Source organism: Leptodactylus fuscus, chromosome 1 (assembly GCF_031893055.1).
Source record: "Leptodactylus fuscus isolate aLepFus1 chromosome 1, aLepFus1.hap2, whole genome shotgun sequence".
Taxonomy (NCBI): Eukaryota; Metazoa; Chordata; class Amphibia; order Anura; family Leptodactylidae; genus Leptodactylus; species Leptodactylus fuscus.
The window spans coordinates 8017295-8034445 of NC_134265.1; the positions used below are offsets into that span (position 1 = coordinate 8017295).

Consider the following 17151-nt stretch of genomic DNA (forward strand, 5'->3'; position numbering starts at 1 on the left):
ACCAAGCCGGCCCACAACAAGTCACTTCCTTCCTGAGCTACACGCTGCCGACGTCAGAAGTAGGAGGTGGTGATAATAATGGGACTCAACTCTTCTATTTATTCCATGGGATTCCGTGTAGGGATTACATTGTCTCATATTCTCTCCATTCAGGTTCCTACAATATAGAATCCTCTCAGTATCTTCTATATAAGAGAATATTCCTGATTGATCCATCAAGGATGGAAAGAGACAGGAACAAGATGGCGGAAAGTCTATTAAATCTCACCCTAGAGATCATCTACCAGCTTACTGGAGAGGTGAGAGATTCTGATGATGTCATCATGACATCATTCTTATCTATAGTAATAACAGATGATATGACTGGAGAGGTGATGGACTCTGGACATGTATGTAGTGAGATTTATTAATGTGTCTCCCCATAACCAGGATTACACAGTAGTGAAGAAGACCTCTAGTGGGCGCTGTCAGACTCTTGTGTATGAAGGATATGGAGGAACCCTGAGCCCAATCCTGGGGCCTCCACCTCACCCCCTGATACAGGAGGAGATCAATGGACAGAAGATCCTAGAACTCACCAACAAGATGCTGGAGCTGCTGACTGGAGAGGTGACAGTGCTGGGAATGCTGGGACATTATACAGTAACTGGAGGGGTCGGGGTGATGACTGTATCATTGTGTTGTCAGGTTCCTATAAGGTGTCAGGATGTCGCTGTCTATTTCTCCATGGAGGAGTGGGAGTATTTAGAAGGACACAAGGATCTGTACAAGGAGGTGATGATGGAGGACCACCAGCCCCTCACATCAGCAGGTAATAGACATGGCTATATACACATGGACTTCCATTATTTGTATGTACAGAATGAATTCAGTCCCTGTCTGTGTTTCCTACAGGTAGATCCAGTAAGAGGACAACACCGGAGAGATGTCCCAGTCCTCTTCTTCCACAGGATGATGATCAGGTAGATGGAGATATTCCCTATGATGTGTAGACGGGCTGTGAAGTCCTTGTGGTCAGTCTTGTTGTATCCAGCAGTATTATATGGTTATATACATGGGCGGTGTCATTGAGCCGCCATCTAATATGTTTCTCCGGCTTCTCACAGACCTGCAGCTACTGTCAGGACATCTTTCATCTTCATGCGGATTAATGATCTAGAACATTCTCTGTGACTTCCCCATTTGTCCGGTGACTTTTACATTATTTGTTTCACAGATTTTCCATCAGGATAAAGATGTGAGTGACATGAATGCTATATCTATGAGAATAAAGGAAGAGCCCTATGTGAGTGGTGATGAGGAGTGTGAGGAGGACATTCCTACAGGGACCCGCCCAGGTGAGGAGTCACCACTATATAAAGCACAGAAGGGTCACTGATTCTATTCTGACATTGTTTAGACTATTTGTTGTTCCCCGATTCAGGTAAAATACTAATAATACCTGAATATAAATGTGATACCGCTATAGGGGGTAATAAATGTAGTATAGAATAGAACGGACAGCAGGAATATGGACTTGACATCGATGTGAACGAGGCAAATTTCTTCCTCACCGGCTGTCAGTCCTCGTGAAGGGAAAGAATTTACCAGAATTATACAGTCCCTGACAAAAGTTCTGTCGCTTATTCATGTTGTGGAATCAAAAGCTTATAAACTGACTTTAAATTCATCCATTGGTTTTAGAAATGACTCATATGAAAGCTGAAACCTTCTGTAAGCCGACGGCTGGTCAGGTAATGGAGGGGGTGTACATCTCACCCAGACTACTCAGGTGGTTGAGATGGAAAACTCCAGAAAGACTGGTTCTCAGCAGATAACTTTTGTCTGCTGAGCGTTATTTCAAGTTCTCTCTATTGGGCTGGATTTTTAGGAATGGCAGGTAGGTTGTTAGTGGGACCTGTCATTCCAACCCCCTCCAGTCCACACATTGTGGATGTTTCTTCAGCGTTTCAGCTGCTGTGAATTGTCCTCATCAGTGAGGTTTAAAAGGTCAGCTCCAGCAGCAAGACTTTGGACAGAGCTTGGCTGGAGAGCCAGGAGGAAGGTCAGACTGTTGGAGCTGTCCTGGTTGTTGCAATTTACTACTGAGTCTGCTATTCTAGGTGAGGTCACCTATTCTATGTTCAGTTAGAGCCGGGCAGGGATTTATTTTTGTATTGTTTCCTTTTGTTACTACCTTATTTGAGTGAAAATAGACTCTACCTTTGTTTTGGACTAAAGATACTGGACTTGTGTGTCTATGGCACCGCACCTAGCAACCCCCGACCCTGACACCTCTCAAATGTGTTTTTCTGTTAAGAAAATAAATTGGCTTCACCGCTGAAATATTGATCATTTAATAGTCAGATTTTGGCAAGACAAAGGTTTTGTCGCCCACATAAAGTAATGTGAAAATCAAACCAATAATTCAGTTCAGATACAAAGATATGTTTCCTAACATTGGTGAATGAAGTTGTGGAGCTATTAGAGCCAGATTTAATATTTTGTGTGACTTCCATGAGCTAGAAGGACGGCATCCATGCGTTTCGACAATGATTCATACAATGTAATGATGAAGTCATCAGGAATAGGGAAGAATGCCGTCTTACATGTGTCCCAGGGGTCATCAAGATTCTTTGGTTTTGTCTGCCAAGCTTCCTCTTTCATCCTACCCCAAACATGCTCAATGGTGTTCATGTCTGGTGACTGGGCTGGCCAGTCCTGGAGCACCTTCATCTTCTTTGCCTTTTGGAACTTTAATGTAGAGATGGATGTATGAGATGGAGCGCCATCCTGATGATTGGGAATGTAAGAGGAAGCCAATACTTCTTGATATTTTAGGCTATTGATATTGCCTTCCACCTTGCAAATGTTTTGCACACCCCCATACTGAATGTAACCCTAGACCATGACCTTTACACCACCAAACTTAACTGTTTTCTGGTTGTATCTTGGATCCATACGGGCTCCAGTAGATCTCCTGCAGTATTTGCGGCGGCTGTGGGGTAATCCACCTTCTGCCACTTTTCCAGCGTCCATCTGTTTAGCAGGCTGTGGGCCTTTCATTGCCTTTTGTTCAGTGATGGCTTCTGGGAACTGATTCCACAATGGAGGCCATTCCGAGACAGAATCCTACAAACTGTTCTAGGTGACACAGGGACTTGAGGTGACCAGGCCTGTTGGAGCTCTGCTGCAGTGGAATTGGGCCTGGCTTTTGATTTTCTAACCAACAAACGTTCCTCCTGAGCAGTTGTCTTGCGGGGTCTGCCGGACCTGGGCTTGTCAGAAACATCTCCAGTCTGGTCAAATCTTTTTTTAATTCTTTGTACTTGACGCTGAGACACATTAAAGGTGCAGCCACCTCTGCAGTGGATCTGGTCTTCAGCCTCGTGATAATCAAGGCTTTGGTCGCAGGGTTGATTTTTGGCTTGTTGTCACAGGTGAAGTTGCAGTTCAAGTGAAGGTCTGGGGTGCTGGAGTTATTTTTATACACACCCACTAATTAACCGATCAATTAGTGAGCACCGGGGAGGCTGTAGACTAGGATTGGGGGCGTTATATGACAAGGCGACAACTTTTGTCTTGCCAAAATCTGACCATTCTGTGTTCATTAAATGATCAATATTTCGCCAGTGAAGCCAATTAATTTTCTTAATACAAAACACATTTGGGAGGGTTTCAGCTTTCATAGGAGTCATTTCTAAAACCAGTAGATGAATTTAAAGTCAGGTTATAAGCTTTTGATTCCACAACATGGATAAGCGACAAAACTTTTGTCAGGGACTGTATAGCAGATTATTTCAGGTAGCGGAAAAATAATCCTCCTGCTCGATCTTCAGGCAGATTCCACTTCAGAGCTCTATGGAAATAAATGGGAGGTGGAAAATCCGGCCTGGCCAGTAAGGAATCTGATGGAGATTCGGGGGCTGATTTGGTAAAGCGGAAAAATTCTTCTTCTGAATTCCTGAAGCAGCTTCTACAAATGTCACTGTGTAAACCTCACCTTAGACCCCAATCACACTATGGAATCCGGACTAGAAAATCTGGTCTGTACATCAGTCACATTTCCCAGCCTGAACTCTGTCCACACACCAGGACTCCCCGTATCTTAGTGATCTATGACGCTAGGAGTCCCTGCTTCCTTGTGACTCCACAGACCCTACTACATACTGTATGGGACAGCAGATCCGCGGTGAGTTCAGGCTGGGAAATCCAGCAGATGTGGTTTGGATTCTATTGTGTGTATGGGGTGTAATACAGTAAGATTTATGGCATCCTACAGTATTATTCCACATAAGTGGCCATATAAAAGCTGCCATGGATTGTGTTCACCTCTACAGTGACCTAGAGCAGTGGTGGCGTCTCCTGCCCCGCTTCATTACTATTCACTATCACTGACCTCCGTCTCAGCACAGTGAATACTAATGAAGTAGGCCGCGCTGCCATCGTTTGCTGCCTGTGCCACTGACGTCACTTCTTCACATGGTCTGAAGCGTCTCAGGCAGCGGCAGCTCAGTGGGGAATATACTTATAAGGTTATGTTATTCAATAATAGTAACATCAGTTTTCTTCTGGCAGATGACTGTACCAGGAGCTCAGAGGAACATCTGATATCTACAGATTATAAAGCAGAGGATCATGGTATCGCACAAGAGCCATATGAAGAACATGTCATTACCCCAGATATACCCTCAGCCCTTCAGGACAAAGATCTGTCCCCTAATTCATCACAGTCTGTTAAGCAAAATGAAAGATGCAGAAGGAACGTTGTACATCAGAGAATTCACACAGGAGAGAATCCATATTCGTGCCTAGAATGTGGGAAATTTTTTACTCACTTATCAATTTTCGTTAGACACAAGAGAATTCACACAGGAGAGAAGCCATTTTCATGCTCAAAATGTGGGAAATGTTTTACTTGCAAATCAAATCTTGTTAAACATAAAAGAACTCACACAGGAGAGAAGCCTTATTCGTGCCCAGAATGTGGGAAATGTTTTACTAGCAAATCAAATCTTGTTCAGCATCAAACAACTCACACAGGGGAAAAGCCTTATTCATGCCCAGAATGTGGGAAATCTTTTGCTCAAAAATTCCATCTTGTTAAACATCAAAGAACTCACACAGGGGAGAAGCCATATTCATGTCCAGAATGTGGGAAATGTTCTACTTGTAAATCATCTCTTGTTGAACATGAAAGAATTCACACAGGAGAGAAGCCTTATCCGTGCCCAGAATGTTGGAAATGTTTTACTCGCAAATCAACTCTAGTTGAACATCAAAAAACTCACACAGGGGAGAAGCCATATTCATGCCCAGAATGTGGGAAACGTTTTACTTGTAAATCATCTCTTATTGAACATCAAAGAATTCACACAGGAGAGGATCTATTTTCATGCCTAGAATGTGGGAAATGTTTTACTCACAAATCATCTCTTGTTGAACACCAAAAAATTCACACAGGAGAGAATCTGTTTTCATGCCCAGAGTGTGGGAAATGTTTTACTCGCAAATCATTTCTTGTTGAACATCAAACAATTCACACAGGGGAGAAGCCTTATTCGTGCCCAAAATGTAGGAAATGTTTTACTTACAAATCACACTTTGTTGAACATCAAAGAACTCACACAGAGGAGAAGCCAAATTCATGCCCAGAATGTGGGAAATGTTTTACTTGTAAATCATCTCTTGTTGAACATCAAAGAATTCACACAGGAGAGAATCTATTTTCATGCCCAGATTGTGGGAAATGTTTTACTCGCAAATCATTTCTTGTTGAACACCAAACAATTCACACAGGAGAGAAGCCATTTTCATGCCCAGAGTGTGGGAAATGTTTTACTCGCAAATTCAGTCTTATTAAACATGAGAGAACTCACACTGGGGAGAAGCCTTATTCGTGCCTAGAATGTGGGAAACCTTTTATGTTTAAATCAAAACTTGTTACTCATCAGAGAATTCACACATAATCATCGATCCTGTTTTGCATCTATTGCAGTTGTAAATCTTAGTGGGGGTCCCTAAGATTGTAGAGATTTCGGTAGTAGTCTCGGAAAAGTTGAGCTATAACGTTAAGGTGATAGGGACTCCTCAGTGTCATTTTTGATGGTAGGAACTGATGAAGGAGCCTCAGTTTCTGTTATAACTCGCTTTTGAAAAAAACCCTCCCTGGACCCGTCCTGTACTGCTAACTATTGACCCGTATCTAACGTCCTCTTAATCTCTAAAATCTTGGAACGCCTGGTCTATTCTTGTTTAATCCGCTATCTCTCTGCTAACTTTCTGCTTGACCCCTTACAATCTGGTTTCCGCGCTCTGCACTCTACTGAAACGGCTCTCACAAAAGTCTCCAATGATGTCCTAACAGCTAAATCTAATGGTGAATTTTCTCTTCTTATTCTTCTGGATCTCTAAGCAGCTTTTGACACTGTTGACCATCATCTCCTCCTCACTATGCTCCGCTCAGTCCGCCTCAAGGACACTGCGCTCTCCTGGTTCTCCTCTTATCTCTCAGACCGCACTTCCAGTATATCATTTGCGGGCTCTGTTTCTTCCCCTCTTTCCCTTGCTGTTGGGGTTCCTCAGGGCCAGGTCCTAGGCACCCTGATCATTTCTCTCTACACAGCCCCCATTGGACAAACCATCACCAGATTTGGCTTCAGGTACCATCTTTATGCTGATGTCACCCAATTATACACATCTTCCCATGACATCACCCCTGCACTCATACAGAAAACCAGTGACTGTCTTTTTGCTGTCTCTAATATCATGTCTTTGCTCTATCTTAAACTAAATCTCTCTAAGACTGAACTACTACTGTTTCCCCCATCTAATAGATCTGTCCCTGATATATCCATTGCAGTCTCAGGTCTTACTATAACTCCTAGGCAGCAGGCCCGCTGCCTCGGGATTATGTTTGATGCAGAACTTTCCTTCACCTCCCCCCCCCATATTGAATCACTCGCACGCTCATGTCACCTTCACCTCAAAAACATCTCCAGAATACGCCCTTTCCTTACCAGAGATACACTAAAGACACTTATTGTCTCTCTGATTCATTCCCGCCTTGACTACTGTAACTCCTTACTAATCGTTCTTCCTCTCACTAAACTCTCCCCTCTACAATCTATTCTGAATGCAGCGGCCAGGCTCATCTATCAGGCTAGACGCTACAGCGAGGCCTCTGGTCTGTGCCAGTCACTACATTGGCTGCCTATTCATTATAGAATACAATATAAAGTTATCCCCTTCCCCCACAAGGCTCTCCATAATGCCGCACCTCCCTACATTTCCTCCCTCATCTCATCTCTGTCTACCGCCCAACCCATGCTCTCCGCTCACTCAATGACCTAACACATCGTCTATTATCAGAACCTCCCACGCTCGTATACAAGACTTCTCCCGATCTGCACCACTTCTCTGGAATTCTCTACCCCAGACAATCAGATTAACTCCCAATTTCTACGACTTCAAGCGCAAACTAAAGACGCATCTTATCAGACAGGCCTATCACAATTTTTAATGTAAACCCTTCCGTACTATAATTAGAATCCCGAAAATTTAAAGGGGCTCTATCAGCAAAATCATGCTGATAGAGCCCCACATATACGTGCATAGCCTTTAAAAAGGCTATTCAGGCACCGTAAAAGTTAATTTAAACTACCCCCCCGTTTTAAAATAATAACTTAAAAAAGAATGTTCTCTACTTACCCTGTGCACCCTGGGCGGGCATTCAGGGTGTGTCTTCATCTTCTTCCCCGCCTCTTCTTCCTCTGACGTCTTCGGGTCCCGTCCTCCTCCGGCGCTTGCTCGCGGACACTGATAAAAAAAAAAAATAGCCCGGGCGCATGTGCAGTAGCACGCGGCTTCTACTACGGCTACTGCGCATGCGCCCGGGCTATTTTTTTTTATCAGTGTCCGCAAGCAAGCGCCGGAGGAGGACGGGACCCGAAGACGTCAGAGGAAGAAGAGGTGGGGAAGAAGAAGACGGCGCACCCTGAATGCCCGCCCAGGGTGCACGTTCCGTAAGTAGAGAACATTCTTTTTTAAGTTATTATTTTAAAACGGGGGGGTAGTTTAATTTAACTTTTACGGTGCCTGAATAGCCTTTTTAAAGGCTATGCACGCATATGTGGGGCTCTATCAGCATGATTTTGCTGATAGAGCCCCTTTATCCCTCCTCTGTCCCTGCTCCCACATTACCCTACATGATATGATGCCATTTCAGGCTAACTTTATATGTCCAAGCTCCATCCACGTGTTAAAAGGCACGACTGGTTACAGCTAATAAAGTTTTATGTTTGTGTATTATTATTATTATTATTGTTTATTTATATAGCGCCATTAATTCCATGGTGCTTTACATTTGGGGGTTACATTCAGTACACAGGATATACAGGTAGATATCATACTAACAATGACCGACTGGCACGGTGGGGTATAGGGCCCTGCCCGCGAGGGCTTACAATCTATGAGGGAAGGGGGGTAGAGACAGAAGGAGAGGGGGAGACTGTACAGATGGGGGTGCGGTGATAGTGTTATTGGAGGTTGTAGGCCTTCCTGAATAGGTGAGTCTTCAGGGCCTTCTTGAAGCCTGTGATTGTGGGGGTCAGTCTTATGTGTCGTGGTAAGGAGTTCCAGAGTATGGGGGATGCACGGGATAAATCTTGGAGACGGTTGTGTGAGGAGCAGATGAGGGCAGAGCGGAGTAGGAGGTCATTGGAGGATCTGAGGTTACGTGTGGGCAGGTAGCGGGAGATGAGGTCAGAGATATATGGAGAGGACAGGTTGTGGATCACTTTGAATGTTAACGTTAGTAGCTTGAACTCAATTCGCTGGGCTATAGGTAGCCAGTGGAGGGACTGGCAGAGGGGAGCAGCCGATGAAGATCGGGAGGTGAGGTGGATTAAGCGAGCAGCACAGTTTAAGGTGGACTGGAGGGGGGCGAGGGTGTTAGCTGGGAGTCCATGCAGAACGTTGTTGCAGTAATCTAAGCGGGAGATTATGAGGGCCTGGACGAGCATCTTAGTGGGTTCAGGGGTGAGCAAGGAGCGGATTCGATGGATGTTCTTGAGTTGGAGGCGGCAGGAAGTGTTGAGGGTTTGAACGTGTGACTTGAAGGATAGGTCGGAGTCCAGGGTTACCCCAAGGCAACGGGCTCGTGGGACAGGGGTAATTGTGGTTCTGTTAACTTTGATAGATGGGTCAGGTGGAGGGGCCATACGGGGTGGGTTGAAGATGATGAACTCCGTTTTCTCCATGTTGAGTTTGAGAAAGCGGGAGGAGAGGAAGGAGGCTACAGCTGCTAAACAGTCTGGAACTCTGGCCAGCAGAGAGGTAATGTCTGGTCCAGAGATGTATATTTGGGTGTCATCGGCATAGCAATTGTAGTAAAGGGATGCAAGGTCCAGTAAAGTGGAGCTTCGTGGTCGTAGGGTCCCAACCCAATGTATGGTATTAAATGGAACGACACACTTGTAGAATGCGAGGAAACATAAATTTTATTCTGTAGAGCAGAGTAAAACGTTTTTCGGCATCACAGTGCCTTCATCAGACTCTTCAAATTGTATATCAGATTGAAAAAAGTATTCCTGGATGTGTACAGAATAGGTAACCCTCCGCTCAGGAAGCCCGCAGGGTCCGCTTAGAGATGTAATAATAGAAAAAATGGAACCTGGCACGCCAGAAATACAAAAGCCGACCGGCATGGAAAGAGGCGTCTCTTTCCATGCCGGTCGGCTTTTGTATTTCTGGCGTGCCAGGTTCCATTTTTTCTATTATTACATCTCTAAGCGGACCCTGCGGGCTTCCTGAGCGGAGGGTTACCTATTCTGTACACATCCAGGAATACTTTTTTCAATCTGATATACAATTTGAAGAGTCTGATGAAGGCACTGTGATGCCGAAAAACGTTTTACTCTGCTCTACAGAATAAAATTTATGTTTCCTCGCATTCTACAAGTGTGTCGTTCCATTTAATATCGGCATAGCAATGGTACGGGAAACCATGATGGAGAACAGGAGGGGTCCTAGGATGGAGCCTTGTAATGTCCCGGTACTGCTCGTCTCATTCCCTTTAATAGTCCTTGCAGACCGAGATGGTATGGACATTTGCATATAAGGTAAAGCGATTCCTCCCCCTTCATTCCTTCTATATGTTTCTATATTACCGGAGCCAGCACACAAAGGGGTCTATTAATGCACCATCTTGTGGATGTTTTTGTGAACTACACCTGCCTATACTTTGCCATTGTAATTTGAGTTGTCATTGTGAAGTAGTGTCCATTATGATCAGGTGACCTTCAGGACCCATCAAGCTCCCTTGGCTGGCCTGGAGGAGGAGGAGTTACAGCCTCCTCTAGGGGCGCAAGTAGAAGACCAAGTGCTGAGGCGATCAGAGCGAAGCACCAAGGGAACTCCGCCAGCTCGCTATAGAGACTGAGCAACCATATCCTTTCATGTATATATACTTTGCCTCTTTCTTATACCTATGTTCTTATTAATTAGTTAGTTAGCAACCATTTAAGCCTCCGTACCTGGGTAATCCCAAGCATTTTATGTTTTTGTTTTACATTATATATTTCTCTACAGCCTATGGACTACTGAGGACTGTATTTTGCCACATAGTGCCTACCCTGAGCCTTTCCATGGACAATGCCCTATTGCTGAAAGAGACTCTACCCACCTATTGGCATTATGTTTCTACTGTTTACTATGTTTTGGTTTTGCATATAATCACGGGGTATTGTTCTTTTACATAAGTCATGTCACATTGTTGTTTGCCATTATTCTCTGTTTTTGGTTTCTCAGGTATCCAACCCTACTACCTGTGTGCGTTCCATCTCCCTAGGTTCCTCCACACTAGTTAGTCGCCGAGGACGGCTCTTTTCTTAGTGGGGGTGTATGTAATGTCCCGGTACTGCTCGTCTCATTCCCTTTAATAGTCCTTGCAGACCAAGATGGTATGGACATTTGCATATAAGCTAAAGCGATTCCTCCCTCTTCATTCCTTCTATATGTTTCTATATTACCGGAGCCAGCACACAAGGGGTCTATTAATGCGCCATCTTGTGGATGTTTTTGTGAACTACTCCTGCCTATACTTTGCCATTGTAATTTGAGATGTCATTGTGAAGTAGTGTCCATTATGATCAGGTGACCTTCAGGACCCATCAAGCTCCCTTGACTGGCCTGGAGGAGGAGGAGTTACAGCCCCCTCTAGGGGGGTTGGGGACCTTTTGTCTGGTCCTTTGTGTGAAGAGATCTGGACAGGACATGTGGAGCTAGCAGCACATGGAGAGCTGAAAATGGCAGCCAAGTCTGAGAGCACTTCCAACAGAGATGGCTTTTCCTCTGTACTCAAGATTCTCCTCAGAGAATGTTTTCCTCTGAAGCTCCAAGCCTGCAAGCACTAAAAGTTGACGGACCTGCTTATCCATAAATCTGGGAACCTCACACGTATTTCTCTATTCAAGTAAGTCTTTCGGACAAATCTATATTTAAGAAGCCCATAGCTAGTCTGGCAGAATTCGAGGGTCTCCTACTGCTGAACTGTATTTCCTCTTCTACATACATGTACCCAGTTTGTTAAGGGCTAACCCCCTGGATACAGGCCATCTTTACAAGTATATACAAGTTTAACTACCCAAGCAACTACTAATTAATCTATCCAAAGCATTCTTGCTCCAAACTCTATCACCTGCTAACTGGACACTGCCTACAAAGATCGCTGTATTGTATGTGAAGAATTACTCCATATGTACATTTGTATTACCTCGTCATGCTAGTAAAAAGAGCAACGGCTACTCCCGAGACCTGGTTGTCTGTTGTCATTGTCAGATATCAGAGTCGGGGTGGGTAGTCGGGGACATCAAAAAGGAGATTTTGTGCACATTTGGGACCCAGGGACCCCCTGAAAGCTGGCCACATCTGATATATTACCCGTGATACCAGCCCTGGCCCTCCTGAGTGTTGCAGCCTTGGGGGACACCTACAGAGAGAGGGTGACGTGAGGAGGTGGTGTGCGAGTGGGAGACGCTGAATGTGTGGTTGGTGAGGTATGAGAAGGGCCAGGTCTGAGATACCAAGGAATGAGAGAATTTCTAATAGGAGGGAGTGGTCAACTGTGTCAAAGGCAGAGGAGATTTGAGGACAGAGTAATGGCACTTGGCTTTGGAGGTTAGAAGGTCATTGGTGACTTTTGTTAGGGCAGTTTCAGTGGAATGACGGGGTCTGAAGCCTGACTGTAGTCTGTCAAAGAGCAGGTTGGATGAGAGATAGGAGGAACGTTCTGAGTGGACGTGTTGCTCAAGCAGTTTTGAGGCGTACGGGAGCAGTGAGACGATAGTTGGCTTGCGAGGATGGGTCGAGGGACAGTTTCTTAAGTATAGGTGTGACTGTGGCATGTTTTAAGGCAGAGGGGAAGGATCCATTGGTTAGGGATAGATTGAAGAGATGGGTTAGGGCCGGAGTAATGACTTCAGTGAGTTTGGGGATGAGATGTGACTGGAGCAGGTCAAGCACGCAGGAGATGAGGTGGGATTTGGAGATTAGGGAGGAGAGTCTTTCATCAGTGATGGCGGAGAAACAGGTCAAGGATGATGAGCAGTGAGCTGTTGGGTGGAGGGGTTGTCGGGGGGGATTAGGGTGAGACTGTCTCTGATGGTGTCAATTTTAGTTTTGAAGTAAGAGGCAAAGTTGTCAGCTGAGATAAATGATGTCGGAGGGGGTGGAGGGGGGAGTTGAAGGTGGTGAATAGCTGTTTGGGGTTGCGAGAGAGTGCAGATATGAGTGTGGTGAAGTAGACCTGCTTTGCAGAGGTGAGTGCATTCTTAAATGTGAGAACTGCCTCTTTGTAACTGAGGAAGTCTTCCTGGGAGGGTTCAGGTGTCAAGGCGGTTGAGGTTCCTGCGGGGGCGTGTCAGTTTAGAGGTTGGGGTGTCTATTGGAGAGGGCAGAGAATGTCAGCAGGTTGTGGTCAGAGAGCATGGATGGTGAGTTAGAGAGGTTGCATATGAGAAGAGGCGGGTGAATATGAGGACGCCTACACCTCCAAATCCACCATTGTTGGGGCGGGGAGTATGTGAGAATTGCAGACCTCCATAAGAGAGGGCGGCGGGGGAGGCGGTGTCTGAGGGTGTCAGCCATGTTTCTGTGAGACCGAGAAATGAAAATTCATTAAGAATGAAAATGTCGTGGATGTAGTCTAGTTTATTGCGTACGGAGCGGGCATTCCATTGTGCACCAGAGAGGACAGGGGGAGGGGTAGGAGCAGGTGAGATTGGTTTGAGATTTCGGGGGTTCTGTGCGCTAACAGCAGGTGTGGGGAAAAGACCAACAGTGGAGATTTGCAGGGGAGGTCCAGGATTAGGAGATATGTCACCAGAAGTAAGGAGTAGCAGGGAGAGGGACAGCAGGTGTAGGTAGGAGAGGGTGTGGGGGGGTTGTATGTGTCTGGGGCAGAAAGCCTGCAGGTTTGTGAGGAGCTGTGCAGAGAAGGTTATGTGGTGAGGTAGGAGAGAGGGAAAGATGAGGATTTCTTTACTGACAAGGCTGGTTTGGGGTGGAAAAGTGGTTTTTACAAGGATTGGGAGAACAACAGTGATTAAAGTGAGAAGCATTTCAGTTAGACAAGTGATCAGTTTGTAGCAGTTGGTTTGTGTTCCCTTCTGTTCCAATTCTGGCCTAATTCTGATAACCACACTTAGATTTCACACGTGGATTTCACACTGGATTGCACAAATGACCTAAGCACTTTATACAACCGGAGGTTTGTAAGATGCCCATCAGGTGTGAATGGGGATGTGGATATGTAATGTCCTGGTACTGCTCGTCCCATTCCCTTTAATAGTCCTTGCAGACCGAGATGGTATGAACATTTGCATATAAGGTAAAGAGATTCCTCCCCCTTCATTCCTTCTATATATTTACCAGTGTTTCTATTTTACCAGAGCCAGCACACATAGGGGTCTATTAATGTGCCATCTTGTGGATGTTTTGTGAACTACACTTGCCTATACTTGCCATTGTAATTTGAGTTGACAGTGTAAAGGAATGTCCAGTAGGATCAGGTGACCTTCAGGACCAATCAAGCTCCCTTGACTGGCCTGGAGGAAGAGAAGTTACAGCCCCCTCAAGGGGGGTTGGGGACCTTTTGTCGGGGTCTTTTGTGTGGAGCTGAGGACATGTGGAGCTGAAAATGGCAGCCAAGTCTCAGGGCACTCCAAACAGAGATGTCTTTTCCTCTGTACTCAAGATTCTCCTCAGAGAACACTTTCCTATTAAGCTCCAAGCCTACAAGCACTAAAGTTTACGGACCTGTTTTATCCATACATCTGGGACTTCTACACGTATCTATCTATTCAAGTAAGTCTTTGGGACAAATCTATTTATTTAAGAAGCCCATAGCTAGTCTGGCAGAATTTGAGGGTTCTCCACTGTCAACAATTGTATTTGCTCTTCTATATACGTGTACCCAGTTTGTTGAGGACTAACCCCCTGGATACAGGCCATCTTTACAAGTATATACAAGTTTAACTACCCAAGCAACTACTAATTAAACTATCCAAAGCATTCCCGCTTCAAGCTCCATCACCTGCTAATTGGACACTGCCTACAAAGATCGCTGTATTGTATGTGAAGAATTACTCCATATGTACATTTGTATTACTTTGTCCTGCTAGTAAAAGAGCAACGGCTACCCCCGAGACCTGGTTGTCTGTTGTCATTGTCAGATATCACGTGGGGGTGGGTAGTCGGGGACATCAAAAAGGAGATTTTGTGCACATTTGGGACCCAGGGACCCCCTGAAAGCCGGCCACATCTGATATATTACCCGTGATACCAGCGCTGGCCCTCCTGAGTGTTACAGATATATGCAAACAGAATCAAGCCCGAATCAAAGACAAGGAAGTGGGAGGAGGGGGGCACAGCAGGGTGTACAGACAGAGGGATCACAACTAATATAATTGCTACAAAGTGGTTATAGACATACTAACAGAAAGATTGATAATAGCAAGCGGGAATAGAGTTATGCTGGAAGCAGGAGTGAGGTTGAAGTGGCAGAGTTGATTGTAGCAGGAGTTAGATGTGTTCACGTGGTAGAGACATACCAACAGAAAGACAGTAACCTCTATTACAACATTGTCTGACCTCTGTATAAGCAATGCCGCCCCTGCTACCTCTTGTGTCACCCCCTCTACCTCATAGATTGTAAGCTCTTGTGAGCAGGGCCCACAGTCCCAGTGTGTGAAATGACTTGACTTTTGGATATGGGATGTCCCTGCCCTTCCTAAAACCACCTAAACTACGGTAAATATTGACTTTGGAATAAATGCACAAAACACTTTATTTTGGGGGTCAAAATGGCCACAGCTTTATTAAACTCACAGAAGTAAAATAATGACAGAAGGAGTCAGGTGAAGTGCTAGACTATTGGGATTCACGAATACTGTGAGATCTCTAGCTGTCTGACATACAGCCCCCGGCCAGACAGCAATAAATAAAGGGGGCGGCCACTCTGGCTTGCAATTCTAGCAGAGCCAGTACACTTTAAGGGCACCAACGACCCTGTGCTTAACCCCTGTGCCCGCCCCTGGATGACGTTACTATTATGACATCCTTCAGGCTGGCAATTTCCAAAGCTCAGCCTGTCACCACTAGAGTTGAGCGAGTACTCTTCAGATCAGGCGATCCGAACAGCACGCACGCATTGAAATGAATTGACGTAGCCAGCACTCGTCGGGTTAAGCGGCCGGCGTCAAACCAGAAGCACCAGGTGCTTCCATTCATTTCAATGCGTGCGTGCTGTTCGGATCGCCTGATCCGAACAGTACTTGCTCAACTCTAGTCACCACCATGAGTCTGTCCCTGATGGTTTTTTCTGGAGAGAAGTGGCTTCTTTGCTGCCCTCCTTGAGACCAGGCCTTGCTCCAAGAGTCTCCGCCTCACAGTGCGTGCAGATGCACTCACACCTACCTGCTGCTATTCCTGAGCAAGCTCTGCACTGCTGGTAGCCCGATCCCGCAGCTTAAACACTTTAAGAGACGGTCCTAGCGCTTGCTGGTCTTTCGTGGGCGCCCTGGAGCCTTTTTTGCCAACAATGGAACCTCTCTCCTTGAAGTTCTTGATGATGCGATAGATTGTTGACTGAGGTGCAATCTTTCTAGTTGCGATACTCTTCCCTGTTAGGCCATTTTTTGTGCAGTGCAATGATGACTGCACGTGTTTCTTTAGAGATAACCATGGTTAACAGAAGAGAAACAATGATGCCAAGCACCAGCCTCCTTTTAAACTGTCCAGTGGTGTCATTCTTACTTAATCATGACAGATTGATCTCCAGCCCTGTCCTCATCAACACCCACACCTGTGTTAATGGAGCAATCACTGAAACGATGTTAGCTGGTCCTTTTAAAGGGGCTCTATCAGCAAAATCATGCTGCTAGAACCCCACATATGCATGAATAGCCTTTAAAAAGGCTATTCAGGCACCGTAAAAGTTATATTAAACTACCCCCCCCCCCCCCCCCCGTTTAAAATAACCTAAAAAAGAATATGATCTACTTACGCATCGTGCACGCTGGGCGGGCATTCACGGTGTGTCTTCATCTTCTTCCACGCCTCTTCTTCCTCCGATGTCCTCCGGTCCCGTCTTCCTCCAGCGCTCGCGAACGGACAGTGATAGCCTGGGCGCATCCGCAGTAGCTGTAGTAGAAGCCGCATGCTACTGTGCATGCGCCCAGGCCGTTTTTTTTATATCAGTGTCCGCGAGCGAGCGCCGGAGGAGGACGGGACTGGAGGACATCGGAGGAAGAAGAGGCGTGGAGGAAGATGAAGGCACACCCTGAATGCCGGCCCAGGGTGCACGATCTATAAGTAGAGCACATTCTTTTTTAGGTTATTATTTTAAAGGGGGGGGGGGGTAGTTTAATATAACATTTACGGTGCCTGAATAGCCTTTATAAAGACTATGCACGCATATGTGGGGCTCTAGCAGCATGATTTTGCTGATAGAGCCCCTTTAAAGAGGACCTTTCACCATTTTGCCCACAGGCAGTTCTATATACTGCCGGAAAGCTGACAGTGCGCTGAATTCAGCGCACTGTCGGCTTTCCCGATCTGTGCCCGGTGTGAAGAGCTTACGGTCCCGGTACCGTAGCTCTTCTATGGTCAGAA

The 17151-nt window shown here is 45.7% G+C and overlaps 1 protein-coding gene and 1 pseudogene across 1 annotated transcript; both read left to right on the forward strand.

Moving 5' to 3' along the window:
• Positions 1 to 17151, forward strand: part of LOC142189602 (uncharacterized) — a 243420-nt pseudogene that overhangs the window by 178762 nt on the left and 47507 nt on the right.
• On the forward strand, positions 158 to 992 carry LOC142204100 (gastrula zinc finger protein XlCGF66.1-like). The gene is made up of 4 exons (XM_075275363.1): positions 158 to 299; positions 430 to 609; positions 688 to 811; positions 895 to 992. Exons 1-4 carry the CDS (start codon positions 222 to 224, stop codon positions 990 to 992), a joined length of 480 nt encoding a protein of 159 aa, XP_075131464.1. The 5' UTR covers positions 158 to 221.